This window comes from Muntiacus reevesi, chromosome 2 (genome assembly GCF_963930625.1).
Source record: "Muntiacus reevesi chromosome 2, mMunRee1.1, whole genome shotgun sequence".
NCBI classification, from domain to species: Eukaryota; Metazoa; Chordata; class Mammalia; order Artiodactyla; family Cervidae; genus Muntiacus; species Muntiacus reevesi.
The window spans coordinates 180,652,293-180,667,485 of NC_089250.1; the positions used below are offsets into that span (position 1 = coordinate 180,652,293).

Here is a 15,193-nt window from a genome sequence, read left to right on the forward strand (position 1 = left end):
GGACAGAGGAGCCTGGCGGGCTACAGTCCACCGGGTCGCAGACACGACTGAGCACGCAGGCATTACACTGTGCATTACATACTTCTCCTTAACAAATTTGTACCATTAAGCACCATGACTCTTATCCCTCCTCCATAAACTCTAGAATTTGAAAAACACTCCTTCATCGCCAAAACAAAGAAAAACAACCTAAGCGTCCAGCACCATCTGCAGCGCTAAAAAACTTGAAAGGCTTCACGCTCAATCCAGTAAAGGATGTGTTTTTCTGCTTCAGTCGCACTTCCACACTTTTTCGGTAAAAACCCGGTTCGCGCCGGATTCAAGACTCAGAGCTGAGGCGGCGTTTTCTTCTCACGCATCCGTCAACAGGGCTGGGGCCAATCACAGGCTAGGCTCTCACTCTATTGGCTGGCGATCCACCAATCCGGAGAGACGTATCAGTCCGCACGGCCGCGAGGCTAGCGTCACAACACTACCCGCATCGCAGATCCGCCCTCCGCCCCCACCCAGCGTCCCTGCGTGTAAGCGCGCGCGCCCGCTGCTGACCAATGGGAAGGCCCCTGGAGGGGGAGCGCCCGCTGGAAACCTTGGCGTGCTCGGCCCCGCGCGCGTCGCCCCGCCCCGGCTCGTACTCCCGCCGCCCCGGCCCCGCCCCGCGCGTCGGCCCCGCGGACTCCGCCGGCCGCCGTAGCCGGAACTGCTCCTGTTCGCCGCGGGCCGGGCCTCAGGGAGGCTGAGGGGCAACAGCACCGGCGCCCGCAGCCTTCTCAGCCGCACGCCGACCGCCGAGGGGACGTGCCGGGACCAGTGCCGCTCGGCGACTGCTTCTGAGGCGGGAGGACCACACCGGCGTTGCGGTCTCTCAGGAGCCGGCGCTCGGGGGCCGGGCTGCCCGACTTGGCCGGTTCTGCGGGCGCCCGGGAGGACCCCGGCGGGCCCGGGAAGCCAGGCTGCTGCGAGGCGTTGATGAAAAAGGTGACCGGAGGCTGGAGCTCGGGAGGGGTGGACCGCCCCGACTCGCTGTCGCGGCGAGGCCGGCTCCCAGCCCGAGCGGGGCTGCGGGAGAAGAGGCCTGCGCCCTGGCGGCGGTGGTTACGCACGGGGTGTTTCGTCGGGGCGGCTCGGGGGAGCCCGGACCGAGGAGTGTTGCGTTGACGGAGCTCTTTGTGTACAGCTAGAAGTCAGCCGGGGAGTTGGGGTTTTGCTTTTCCTTTCCCAGAAGGTGACAAATGGTGTCCTGCCGGGATGGGGCTTGAGGCGATCCCTCCTCTGTGCGCGGCCAGGAAGTAAGGTTGGAGGGACTTGGTGAGAGAATTCCATCTCCTTGGTTTCCTTTTTCCTCAAGGGAAAACTCTGAAATCTGTCTATACCTTTTGAATTCTGAAAAGCCATGTTCTTCTGTATTCAGGTAGTGCTCCCAAGATTTAGTTTGGCCAACGGGCAAATTTATTCTGTTGTAGCTGATAGAACCACTGCCTGGGTCCTGGGTTGACTATGAGTAGCTTTGGGATGATGGCTTGGTTCCTGGAAGGTAGGGTTCGCCACATTATAACCCAGAGAAAGGTCCTTTGGGGTGTTTTCAGGTTTCTTAAGTAGAAATGGATAGGATAAAGGGTGACTAGTGAGATGTCCTGTACCATGAAGTCCTTTTAAGTTTGGGCATCTGTCTTACATAGTTCTATTCTTTGGCAGGTTTTTTTATTTTCAACTGGCGTGGATTCAAATGGTTTATGACACCAATTTCAACAGATGAAAGCTGTTGTAGCATGTAGTTTTGAGACATAATACTTTTGAGCAGTAGTAGGTATCACTATGATTTTAGTCATTTCCAAGTCTTTCTAGGACAGGTCCTTACAGTCCTGTTACTGTATTTCATTGTTGGCCTTGATATCTTGCTCTCATTTTCCTTTTCTCAGCAGTCGTGTTGAGCATATCAAACACAGTTTGGGCACAGTATCAACACCTGTTGAGGAATCTCGTTTTTAAAAGGTTTCTTGCCCCATTACATGTGCACATACTATTTCTGGACTTACAATGTTATTAGTACCTGAATCTCCTTATAAATTGAGTGGATCTGCTTTTTGGGCAACAGACATTTTCAAAGTCATCATATTTTGTCGATGACATTGCTCACAACAGAGAGTCACAAAGTTAGTGCAGGATTTTTATTCCTGGTTACCTAGAGTTTTAACAGTATTCTCTTCTGTCCATTCTTACCTGGACGTTACTGTGCTGTCACTTTCACGGGTGGCTCCAGTCTGTTCCACACAACAGGCTCCTTTGTTGCAAAAGCATTTTTAATTCGTAAATCCCCACAGCAGCACACATCTCCCACCATCGGAAGCGGGACTCCCAGAAACCCCGAGCTTATTATTCTTTATGTCTGTTTTAAAATAAGCAGGCGGACCGGCAGCCTCGGGCCACCATGGAGTTCCCTGTGCACGCAGGCGAGCCCGCGCCTCTGCCCGGCCCGGGTCGATCCGGGCCCCTCGCCCTCGCTCGGGGGCCAACTTTGGGGGCCGGAGTGCGGGGCAGGTGCGCGGGCCCGGAGCCTCGCGCGTTTTGGGGGGCGGGGTGGGGTGGGGTGGGGTCGAGGGGCGCGGGCGCCGAGGCCCGGCCGGCTCGGGCAGCGCGGGGAGCGAGGCAGGCGCGCGGGCTGCCCGGCGCGCAGGCCATGAGCCGCGGGCCCTCCGGGTAGGTGGCTGCAGGACCCCTGGACCCCAACCCGGGCCCTCTGCCCCTTCTCCTTCTCTGGACCGGGGCGCCGCGCGGGCAGGGCCGTCCGGGCGCGGCCGCCCAGCTACCGCCCCGCCGCCTCCGCGTCGCCGGCCACCGTTTCCTGGGCGTCGGGCGGGCGGGCGCACGGGGGTCCGGGCCGGGGTCCGGCGGGTGGCGGCTCGGGCCCGCTGGCCGGGCTCGGGCGGGCGGGCCGCGGGAGGGGATCTGGAACAAACAACGGCGGCCATGTTGAGAGGGGATCGGTGCGGCTAAACTTCTCGCAGGCTGCGGGCCGCGCGCCTCACCCGGGTCCCCTCTCCCCCGCCCCGGCCAGGATGACAGTGAAGTTGGGAGACGGCGGCGGCGGGGAGGACGGGCTCAAGAGGCTGGGCAAGAGGTCGGCCGAGGAAGACTCGCTGGAAGGAGAGGGGCCCGGCGGCGGGGACGCGGCCGAGGAGAGCGGCAGCACAAAGAGGGACGGCAAGACCCCCCGGGACGGCGGCGACGGCCCCCCGGCCCCCTCGGGCGGCCCGCAGGCCCCGTCCCCACCGCCCGCCTGCCCCCAGGATCAGCACCACTTCCTCAGGTCCAGCGTGAGGCCGCAGAGCAAGAGGCTCAGGAAGGACTCGTCCTGCGCCGGGGGGAGCAGCAGTGCGGGCAGCTCCGGGCCCCGCGGGAAAGGTACGGAGACCCCGGCCCCGCAGGGTGTGCCCTGCTCCCGGGGTGGGGGACCCTTCCCTCACGCCCCCCTGCCTCCACCCAGCCGGGGCCCCCTCGTGTGTCTGCACCCACACTCAGAGCAGCACTTTGGAGGGGACAAGCTCTCTTCCTGCTCCAAAGAGACTGTTTCTGTGTTTTGACTGTGTTAAGGGGCAGTAAGTATTCTTTCTTTGGACAAATAGGATAGATTTCTGATGGCTGGATTTTTTTCCATTTCAAAGGCTCTTGGGTGATTTAGATGGTAAGGCTATTTTAAACAGCAAAGGATGGTTTAGAAAGAGATTGAGAACTTACGTGCTGTATCTTTTCCACAGCCTCAGATGGTGAAAATACAACAAAGAAATGGGCTTTTGAAACTCACGTGGGGAAAGGTTGATAAAAAGTCAAAAATGAATGATTCCAAGGGTCCAGCTTGGGCCCATCACCCTCTACTTCAAGTATGCTAGGCTTGAGAGTGTTAAGGGCCTCAAGACATGGCCTTTTGAGTTTCTACTAAGGTTTCCTTGGGTGCCATGAAAACATCTCCCCTAGCGTAGTAAGTGGTGAAAACATTTATGACCTGACATAAACGAGCAGCAGTCCACAGGATTTGTCCTGGTATTCTCAAGTTGTTGAGGACGTCTCAGCTTTCCCAGGGTCCCTATCAATAAGAAAACCATGTGTCAGTTTCTCCTTGTTTTCTGCTTGTATCTATTTATGTTTCAGCATTCTGCTTTTTCTTAATGGTGCAAGTGAATTGTTCTTAATATCCTTTCTGTTTTAGGCCAAGTTTGCAGCACTTTTATAGATAGCACATGTAACACCATTTTCTAGTGAGTTTCATATGAGAAAAACTTTCACATAGTTCCTCGGGAGATGGAATTTAAATCACTAGCTGGTCCTGATAATGTTAAGAAGGAAATACCTCAGAAGTTGATGGAGGACCCATTTTGGAGATCTGTGCCAAACGCATGCAGTTAAACTTGCTACTTCTGCCTCATTCTCAGCTGAGGAGGACTGGCCTCTGAAATCATAGCCTTATTCTTATTTTTTTTGGTGAAGAGTTTTGATGTAAGTATACTCACTTGGAGATGTAAGCATGAGATAATTTCGTATGCTTCAGAAGTTAAAACTTGTCTTATAGAAGTTTATTTTGGTGTAAAAGTTGAGGATTGATTAGGAAAATGTTAATTTGTTTTCCTGGCTTTGTTTTGTAAAAGGTAGTCTTTCACTCCTAGTCAGAGAGATGTCTTAAGTTACCATGTTTAAGTGCTAGGAAGCCTCCAAGGGTTTGTTTGTGGCTTCAGAAGCACTGGCTCTGACGTCCGGTCAGAGTCCCTGGCTTCGGTCCCCTGGCCCTCTGACCTTGGTCTGCTGGCTTGACCCCTCTCGCCAGCTTTCTCCTTGGAGAGGCATCCTTCCCTGTGAATTGAGGAGTGCCGGGGACGGCTTCCCTCTCACCACGTGTGGCTACTGAAATGGAGCGAGGCGCTGGGAGCTCTCTGTCCCCTCTGAGTGGCTACCTGTGAGGTGACGTGGCGTAGGTGTGACGTGAGACACAGTTAGAATGTCGGCAGTGGCTGAGGAGCGGTTTGCTTTCACTGACACACTTGAGTGTGGGTCTGATGGGAAGGTTTCTGATTAGCCTGGCCTCAGATCTGTTCTTAATTCTTGCCCAAACGTGGCTTGGAGCACCCATCCAGTTCCCATCAGTAAAATGGAAGTTTGTTAGAATTTGTGCTGCTTACAGCTTGTGTATTTTCCTGTTTTAGCATGCAGAAGTTTTTTAAAGTGAATAATGAAGCTAAACTGTGGTGCTGGTGTTTGGGAGAGGAGTGGAATATGTGTTTCCTCTGCCTCACAGAGCTCCTGGGCCTCCCTCTGGCCCAGAGCTTCCTGGTGAGGCCTCCTCTGGGCTGTGCCTCAAGTTTCCCATGCCCAGGACATCCCCCGTCTGCCTCGGGCAGCCTCTGCTCCCTCTCCACCCCTTTGACTGGAGAGAGCAGGTCAATTGTAACCTTGGGGAACATTCTTGGAGGGACTGTTTGTTGCACAGACGGTGGAAACCTCCATCTGTAGTGATGAGCATGGACCAGTAAGGGAATTTTTCCACTTTTTTCACTTCAGGAAAGTAAAAATTTCCATTATATTTGAGGTACAATCACAGCCCAGCCAGGGAAGGCTCTTTTGGTTACTGACCGCTTTCAGTTTCAGTCTTGATGCATGGAGAACTCTGCCGTGTGTTTGGGAGGAAAAGGCTTGGGGAGGAAAGGAAGTTTTCATTTTGCTTCTGTCCACACAAGTACAGTCTTTTCTTTTTTCATAAGAATGGATTCTTTTGTCAACTTCAGTGAAAAACCAGAAGTGGAAGCTTGAATCAAATCCTTTTTGAATTGACCAGGGGCAAGTGGCAATGATTTAGCACCTGTGTTCCAGGCATCTTGCACCTCTGTTACTTTGCTTTTTATTTGGGCTCAGATACCGAGGAGTCCTGTTCAGATAACGTGCTCAGATGAAACAGAAGGTAGGCTGCAGGTCAGAAACCAGTGGCTCTTCTTGATGTCAAAACAAATGCTCCCCTGGCCCTACCATGCACCCCAAGTGGCCTGAGAACACACTTGAGACTGACTTCACAACCTGCGGGAACCAGGCCAGGAGACAGAGCCCCCACACCCTTCCCATGTGGTCAGTTCATGATCTGGGTGATTCTGGGCCAACCAGCACATCTCAGCTTCTTTGTCTGTAAATGGGGATAACCCCGGTGCCTGCCTCACTGAAATAAGTAACGCCCCGAAGCCGTGCACAACCAGTGAACAGGCTGCTCTTAGGGAAAGCGGACCTGGCTGCCAGGTCGAGCTTCAGGCCGAGTCTGAGTGGTTGGATGGGGTGGGCAGGGTCACCTGTTAGGAGGTAGGATAGAGGTGCCAGGAATGCCCCCGAGCCTTAGGGGGTGAGGGGCCTCAGGGGATGCCTGAGTTGAGGGCAAAGTCAGACCCTCTGTTTCCAAGACTGTCCCCTCCCGCCACCCAAGAAGGCCCGTTGTGCAGAGTCAGGGAGCAGGTCAGAGGAGGCACCATCTCCACAGTGGGGCTGCGTCATCTGGCTTTACTGTGTCATGCTTAGAAATCGGCGGTTCCATGTACAGAAAGCGTTTGCATTTTGCTTAGTCTGGGGCCTGCCTGTACATTCCAGGGTTTTTTTAAAAGAGTTCTCACGATGTACCTCACCCTGTTGTGGCCAACCCTGGGGAGACGGTATCCTTTTGGGAGGAAAGATGATCTGTGGTTGGGAACCCCATGTCTCTACCCTGAGCTCCAGCGGTTCGTTCTGCTGGGCTGGAGGGGTGCTTGGCCTGCCCGAAATTTATGCTCCTTCAGTTCAGCACCAGACAGGTCAGGTCACGGCCGAGGCCATACTTCCCTCCACTCAGGGGCGCCTAGGGTCCTGCGAGAAGGCAGAGGCCCAGAGGCCAGGTGGTCGTCTTCCTGGTGGGCCCTCCTTAGCCCTCACCTCGCGGAGTGCCCAGTCTGGTGAGGCTCTGCTGGTATCCATGCCGCAGTCACTCTCGTCCCTCCCCAGGCTGGGGCAGCTGGGTGGAGCAGTCGCTGCCTTCCATACCCACCAGGGGCGGGAGGACACACCTGACCCTCCGGAGACCATGAGGCTGGAGCTCTGTGGTCCTTGTGGCCAGTCGGATCCAGCACCCACGGATCGTTACCCCAGGGCCCCTCAGGCTCTGTGAGGGTCTCAGCTTGTTGGGAAGAGAAGTCAGAGGCAGGCCGTTCCTCCAGCTGTGTCCAGTACATGCCTCTCTCCCCTGCGTGTGTGGGAGACACGGGGACCGCGACACGGGATCTGTTGGGTGACACAGGCCCCCCTCTGTGCACAGTGGGTCAGGAGACCCGCCGGCCCAGGCCGCGTCAGAGGGGCCATGACAGAGCCGTGGAGGGGAGCCCGCCTGTGGGAGCAGAGCTTCTGGGGAATCCCTCAGTCAGTGCTGTGCCCTGAGCCAGCTTCATGTCCAGGACGTGGACAGATAGCCTGGGCAAGTAGATAAGGGAATAGCTGAATTTTGATTTGAAGGCTGAGCTAACTTTGAAGTATTAATACTTCCTTGACTTTCAGCATCAACACTGATGTTTCCATGCTGTCTTGTGAGGTTCTGCAGTGGTCTGGTGCCCGCTGAGTGTACATGCTTCAGGTTTTTCATTTCAGGTAGTACGTTGTGTCCTGTTTCAGATGATACGAAAACACAAAGATAGCAGAGTCACAGACGCAGAAACCATCTTTGTCCTGGATGGGAGTGTGCTAGAGTGCTTTATCACGTCGAGTAAGGGTGGTGTTCTCAACACCGAGGACCAGCGTGTGAAATGTGCCTGGGAGCTGTGGTCCCCACATTATCCCATGAGCAGGGTGTACATTTTAGTGGGAACACTGGGTCACAGTTGTGTTTTTCTTAAACATCTGTGAGAGGAGCGAAAGTCTTCGAGGGAGGCCATGCCTGGTTTGAGAGAGGAGGGAACTGAGCCTCGCGTGGTGCTGCTGAGGCAGGTGGGGCGCTGAGTGCTGGGGATGGTCCTGGTGGGAGGCACGTGACTCTCAGGGCCCAGCAGACGTGGTGGGCAGTAGGGATGGGGGTGCTTGGATTCGTCCGTGGGGCAGCACCCTTCCTGGGAACCCGTCCCCCGCGTGCCTTGGTGGAGAAGATGTCCCCTCAGCCCCATCTGCTCTTCAGCAGTGGCACAGAAACGCCTCTGAGATCCTGGACCGACCACAGCTTGGGGCGTCTGCTGGGCCCCCTGTCTGGCGTGCTGCCCTCCTGGATGTGAGCCCCTGCGTGCCGGGCGGCGCTTGAGCGGGGCTGGGGGCGGGCATGCAGCGAGACTCAGGAGTGCGCCTCTTGCCCAGCGCAGGCGGGCTTGGGTGGACGTTTTTGAAACACTCAAGTCCAGCGGGTCTTCCCGTCCCCCTGGGACTTTGATGTTATGCTCGGGAAGTTAGTAGGCTCCAGAGGAAGCCTGAGGACAGGGAGTGCGCTGTGACGGGGTGTTACCACATCCTCAGCGTCCCCCGGGAAGTCACAGGGCCGTGCTGGAGGCCGGCGTCCCCCCGAGTCCTGAGACTGCCGCCCCTTGGCTGCGGCGCTGGGCCGCCTCCATCACAGACGGGGGGCGCTGAGACCAAGGTCTCTCCGTCGTCTCCTCATGGCTCTGTGTTGTAAATGCTGAGGCAGCCATGGCCCGGGTGCCAGCCGCTGTGACGTCACATGTCCTGGGGGAGCCCCATGTCCCGGGAGGACGGCGCCAGGTCTGGAGTGAGGTGGGGAACTGGCTGGGCCCCTGCCGCCCGCACCGTGCGGCGTTCCCACTTTGAGAGCCTCTTTCCTCCTGGTGACTGCACACAGGGACAGAAGGGAGCAGGGTGTCCAGACACACTCCTCGGGGCTAGGCACCTGGGCTTCCCCGGCAGAAGGATGGCTGGTTCTCTGCTGCCCGGTGCTGAGGGGCACGGGCAGAGAGGGCAGGCGGTCTAGCTTGTCTGGAGTGGACGTCCGGGCAGCAGGGGATGCAGACAGAGACCGCACATCTGTGTTCCTCAGACATGAGCCCTGGAGAGGGTGCGGCCCAAGTGGGTGGTCTGGGAGACCAAAGACGGTGCTGAGGGGCCTGCTCCGAGGTGGCTCCGGGCCTCCAGAGGACTGGCCGCACGTGGTTGGGAGGGATGGCGCCGGCTCCTGAGCTCACCAAGCACACACTGTGAGGCCTGACGCAGCCATTCCTGCTCTGAGAGGTTGCCGGGCTCCGGTCTCGTGCATCCTTTCCCTCCTGCCTTCCCGATGCTGACTTCTCACGTGCAGGCTCTGACTAACCTCTTTGTGGCCTCAGAAGCATGGTTGCAGGTGTCATGTTGACTTGGGGCCTGTGCATACACACGCCCACCCCGGGGAGAACCCCACGCCCACTGAGGCTTGTTCAGAATTGTCTTCTTGACGCCCCCCCCCCCCCCCCGCCTTCCTGCACCTCCGTCCTCGCTGGCTTCTCTATCTTCCCCCTTCAGTCATCACTGTTTCTGTCTGGGCTTTTTCCGGTAACCATCTCGTTCTCCTGGTGTTTCTGATCCTGCCTCTGTCTTTTCCTGCTTGAGTTGCAGCGCTCGAAGGAACCAGAGCTCAGGCGGGACGCCCTTCCTCCTCCTCATCTGAATTTTCAGGGATGTAGCAGGTGCTGTGTTCTCTCCCCCCATGAAGTTTTGTGATTTTGCTCTGTTTCTGAGATGTATTCAAGGTCTAGAATGATGGGCAGCAGATATGGAAATGGTCGCCTGAGGGTCCTTGGCTTTATTTTCCTCTACCTGGAGAGACTGAGCATTGCTGCTCTGTGCCTTGAAAAGGGCGTGGTTGGTGGCCTCAAGGCCTGCCTCAGAGCCGCTTTTCTGTCGTCCCTTCCTTCCCATCTGCTGGTTTGGTGTATTCTGTGCGCAACCGCGGAGGTCCCTCCAGGTTCAGAGATGCCTCCATTCAGTTTTCCATCACTGTTCATCCTCCTTGTCGCGGGTCACCAGCAAAATCTCACAAAAGCCTGAAAGAGGCCTGCGTTAACAGAATTTTCAAAAATGTGTGTTATTTCAAGTACATTGACACCAGCGTGGGCTGGCAAAGCTAAACCTGAGCTGTGACTGTTAGCAAGTTGCCTTTGTCTTGGAAAAGGAGGGTTTAGTGAATGTGTTGTCAGAGGTTGAAAATGACTCTGAAATCCTTTGTTGTGGGTGGTGCAGAGGTGGACAGACAGCCCTTCCTCGGAGGAGTACTCATGAGTAATTATGGGCTCCAAGTCAACCAGAATTTCTTTTATTTGAGAGTGGGGTTTACATGGCACCCGTGCCCTGATCTTGAGCTCATGGGGAAGCGTCTCTGACCTGCGCACAGTGAACGAAACCGACGATCCCAGCACACTGCTGTGTCGCCTCGCCTGTTGAAACATCTTGGGACGTGCCGGGTGTGAGTTAGGCCGGGTTGGGTTGGATTTGGTGAGGAACTGACAAAGTCAGTCCCCGTGGTGAGGGCATCCTTCCTGCGCTCTGTGCCCGGGGATCCTGAGGTACAGGCATGCTGAACCTCAGGGAGCGGAGGTGAGCAGCTTGGGACCAGCTTGTCCTCCCTAACTGTGTTTAGGATGCGAGGGGTGAACATACAGGGGCAGTGACAGAAAGGTCCCTCCCACCGACTGGCATGGGAACCCCTGGCCCCCTGTGGACCCTGACCACTAGAGCCATGGCTGGTGTGAGTAAGGAACTGGGGTTTTATTTAATTTTAATTAAGATTTAAATTTGAATAGCCTCGTTAGTGATTGTCTTAATTGGGTTGTACAGCTCTGATAAATTGTGAATTCTGTTACCTGAGCCTGTCACTTTCTGAAGGTGGCCCACTGGCCTGATAACACCTTTCGCCGCAGGAGAATCAAGCGCATTCCTTGAACCTGAGTGGTTTTTCTACACATGTGAACACATTCTCATGCCCAGTAGTTGACTAATAGACTGATAGGATCAGCTTTTTTTAGATACTGCTTATGTTGATGTTAGGCCTTCCCAGGTGGCTCAGTGGTAAAGAACCCGCCTGCCAATGCAGGAGATGCAAAATATGCAGGTTCGATCCTTGGGTCAGGTAGGTCCTCTGGAAATGGCAACCCACTCCAGTATTCTTGCTTGGAAAATTCCATGGACAGAGGAACCTGATGGGCTATAGTCCATGGGGTTGAAAAGAGTCAGGCACGACTCTTCAGGCATGACTGAACCACACACATGTGTTGATGTGATTACGAGGATCCACACTTTGAAAGGCACAGTGAGGCATCAGAGGGGAGAGTGACTCCGCACTTCCCGGGGCCCCAGACAACCCCTGCACTTGGATTCTTCAGGGGTGGTCTTTGCAAGCATGCATGGAATCACTTTTATTTGTCACTTCTTTTATTTCTCATGATTGTCTTTTATTCCCTTTGGAGGCAGAACGCTCTCGAGGGTGTGAGGGAAACATGGTCCCGAGTTCCCATTGAGCACGTGTCTGCCCAGGGAGGGCCCCCAGCAAACTGACCGGGAAGTGGATCTGACGGAAAAGCCCCTGATTATCTCATCAAGAAAGCATTTTAACAGTTCTCTGCACTCGTTTAGCTTTTCCTGTTTGAAGCACTTTTGTTTTTATGATCTTATTTTCACCCTTGTCTTCAGAGTTTGCAGATTCTAACCATTGGGTGGCCCTGTAGTTCCAAGAAAAGAGAATGCTGGTTATTACAAAAATACGCTGGGAGTTCCCCTTCCATCTGAGAGGAAGGAATTGGAATGGGTGGGAGGGCTGGGTCAGGTCATAAAGTCTGTTATCCTTGACCTTTGCCTTGGCTTTACTGCCTGTGTCTTCCTGGGAGCCCAGAGTTGTGGTCCTGGGCTTGGCTTGGCCCAGCTTGGACTCCCATGCTAGACTGTATGTGCTGCCGCCTCCAGCAGGGTCTTCGAGGACTCGTCTCCAGATTTGGAACTGGTGCTTTAAGAGCGTGTGTAGGTTGTCACTCACTCAGAACACCGACTTTGTTGATGAAAAGTGATCAAGAAAAACAGGCATTTTGAGACTTTTAAAAGGTGCTATGGGGTCATGTGGTCCATATTTTGAGGTTCCAGTTGTAGCTCTAAGAAGGTAGTGTCTTACACACATGTAGATGTTTTCTTGATTTTGAACTTCAATTTGTTTATTTGAAAATATTATTACTTTACCCAAAACCTCATTTGAGAAAGACAAGTGCTGAGTGCCTCAGCAAGGCCTTGTCCTCAGCAAGGCCTTATGTCCTTGAACATAAAAGCTCTATCTCCTTTTTCTCACTGTTTAAATATTCATGAGGGTCAGAGGTCAGAGCAGGGCCATGTCACTCACTTGCTGGGGGCAGGGCTTGAGGCAGCTTCTGTTGGTAACTGTAAGGTTCTTTCTCTCCAAGGAGCTGATGGTGGCGGATCGTCAGCTACAAATGGGCCCGGGGTTGCCCCCGCTGCCCCTGCAGGGGGCTCTCGTTCCTCCTCCAGGAACCTGGGGTCTTCGAGTGGGGAGAAGGAGGAAGGCAAGAAGGTTCGGCGGCAGTGGGAGTCCTGGAGCACAGAGGACAAAAACACCTTCTTTGAAGGGCTGTACGAGGTAAGCTTCCTGGAGCCTGCAGGGCTGGTGGGGCTCCCTCCTCATACCCTGCTCGGTGGCCCCAGGCCTTGCCCTCTGACCTTGACCCTTCATCTCCTCTGTGTGACCCTCAAAGCTGTTTCTAGTTGAGGTGGCTGTTAGGAAGTGTCTTTGCTTCTCTCTTCTAAGATTCTCTCCAGTGGCTCAGAGTGGTGCCCGTCCCTCTGGGCCTTCCCCTTGCAGCTGGTGGCAGTTTTGTGGGAGAGGAAGTACCTGAGCTAGACGCTGGAGGAGGCACTTCATGTGCAACTCTGTCTTGTTCTGACTCACCTGCCATTGCTTCTTTTAAAACAGAGAATGAGAGTTCATTCTTTAGGATTTTTACTTTTTGTTCTTAAATTTTGAAATGATTTCAGAATTGGAAAAACCACAAGAATACAGGGAATGTTCACATGCCCTTTTCTTGCTTCCCTGATACCCTCATGACTGCAGGGTGACCAACACAGTGAGGAGGATCAACCTCATGTCATCAGTGTTTCCTCTGGGGTCCTCCTTTGGGTCACATTGACCCACATTGTAGTTGGCTCCTCCCAGTTGGGACAGGTCCCTCCGTCTTCCCTTTTTTCCCTGATCTCTTTTGAAGTGTCCAGTCTGTTCACTCGTGGAGCACCCTTTGTTGGGCTCACGTGACATTTCCTTGTGGTTAAGCTTAAGCTTTGTGTTGAGAGTGCTGCAGGAGTGCTGTGCATCCTTGGTGTGTCCTCGTGGGAGCCTGTGCTGTGCTCTCGGGCCTGCTGTGTGAACCTTGGTCTCTGCATTCAGGTGGCATCTCGGGTTCTCCACTGCCAAGTCTTCCTCTTTTTTTTTTAACTTTGAGACTGTGTGAATACCCTGTTTTGCATCATTTTTCTTTCTTCTAATTTAAGAAACCAGTGCTGCTTCTTACTGGAACAGCTATTACTGTGGTGTGTGCCCAGTGACAACTTTCTGGCTCCCTTATTCTATGTACATTTATTAATTGGGAACCCCACGCCAGGAACTCTCCCTTCTCCATTTATGTTGGCTCTTGTGTCCTTTTAACATATTTCCGTTCAACCTTGAGTACTTCCTCTCTCTCTGGCACCACAGGATGCTCTAGACATTCCTGGTGTTTTCCTTGCCCCAGACTTGGCATTGCCCATTTTCCCAAGGAACCCTGTTCCTTTTGGAAAGTGGGATTTAGAAGCCAAGCCCTGGGCACCCACAGTGCTCATTGCTGCCGGCGTGCCGTTACCTCCAGGTCCCTTCCCATGCTCTTGCTGGCTTTGTGTTGATGAGAATTTCAGTCATGGGCAGTACCTGGACAGCATCAACGCTGTGTCCTCTGGAATGTAAATTCTGTTCTAAAAATCTAAGCTGTACCTGGCTTCTGCGTGGAGTTGTTGAAGGAAGGCCCACAGCTGTATTTAGAGCACATTCTGTGTAATCCTGTATAATACCTTTTATATGAGTGAATTGGTGAGACTATTTCTGAATAGTTGATGTGTTGTTTTAAGATACCAGATACACAGCACCCTGAGCTCCTCCATCCTGTCATATTTTCTGATTATTGTTTATGGGGGTGTCTCATTTCATGGGCTCTAAAGAAGTCTAGAGGTTAAGCCGTTTGTCCAAGTGATAAGCTTTACGTTTCTCCTGCTCCAGGCTCCTTGCCTGTTGGTGCCCACGCGTTCAGGTAGTTCTGTTGCTGCCTTCTCCATGGTACTGATGGAGACCTGAGGCTCTGCGGAAGCCGGGTTGAAGTTCACGCACAGTAAGAGCTGTGAAGGCCACCTCTACTTTTTTGGGAAGCAGCTGCCTTCTACGAAGGCTGCCTTGTGATCACCTTGTGCTGGTAACGTGGGCTTTGTTTTACAGCATGGGAAGGACTTTGAGGCAATCCAGAACAACATCGCTCTGAAGTACAGGAAGAAGGGCAAGCCAGCCAGCATGGTGAAGAACAAGGAGCAGGTGCGCCACTTCTACTACCGCACATGGCACAAGATCACCAAGTACATCGACTTCGACAATGGTGAGCACCACCTGCCCGCCCCCAGTCTGGAGCACAGCTTTGGCACACCTGCCGGCCTCTCTCTGGCCTCGTTCTCACGCAGCACACAGCTTGGGGTGTCCTCAGCTCAGCATGCTGGCTGGCAGGAGGCCTTGTCGCTGGTGGTTGGGTTGAACTGTGAGGACGCCTCTGGCGTCTGGGTACCTGGCTCGCTTGTTGGGAGGGAGGGTACCGTGGTCCTGGATCCTACCTCTTCATTACCCGCCCTTCTCCCAACGGGGCACTGGTGGGTTAGGAGTGGGCCAGGCCTGGCATGCAAGGCTGGGGGTGGAGGGCTGGCCATCCAGGTCTTTCCCAGCCCTTGTCGCCTGTGTTTGAGTCTGGTTTGCATGGTACTATCTTTAAGTCACAATGTCTAGGTCACTGCCAGCTGCAGTCCTGACTTCCTGCTCAGAGCACCCCTTCCGTGAGGTCTCTGCCCTCGGGGGAGGCGTTGCCGCCTCCTCTGTTCATACGCTGGGAGAGCCGTGTTCGTGTCACCCCTGCCACCTCTCATGGCTCAAGCCCTCCTGTGACTGTCCGGTTTCTGACACTCCCCA

General features: G+C 54.4%; 1 protein-coding gene across 3 annotated transcripts in view; it reads left to right on the plus strand.

Annotated features, from left to right (window-relative positions):
* The first annotated feature begins 681 nt into the window (after positions 1 to 681).
* The window catches only part of CRAMP1 (cramped chromatin regulator homolog 1), a 44,213-nt gene continuing 29,701 nt past the window's right edge, over positions 682 to 15,193 (plus strand). Inside the window, exons 1-4 of one of the 3 annotated variants that reach the window (XM_065924000.1) lie at positions 682 to 975; positions 3,053 to 3,399; positions 12,393 to 12,586; positions 14,462 to 14,615. In XM_065924000.1, the coding sequence (XP_065780072.1) occupies positions 3,054 to 3,399; positions 12,393 to 12,586; positions 14,462 to 14,615 (694 nt within the window). In that variant the 5' untranslated portion in view covers positions 682 to 975; position 3,053. Of the gene's footprint in view, positions 976 to 2,425; positions 2,536 to 2,652; positions 2,695 to 3,052; positions 3,400 to 12,392; positions 12,587 to 14,461; positions 14,616 to 15,193 lie in introns of those variants that run through there. The other 2 variants (XM_065923997.1, XM_065923998.1) reach the window with 2 other exon arrangements.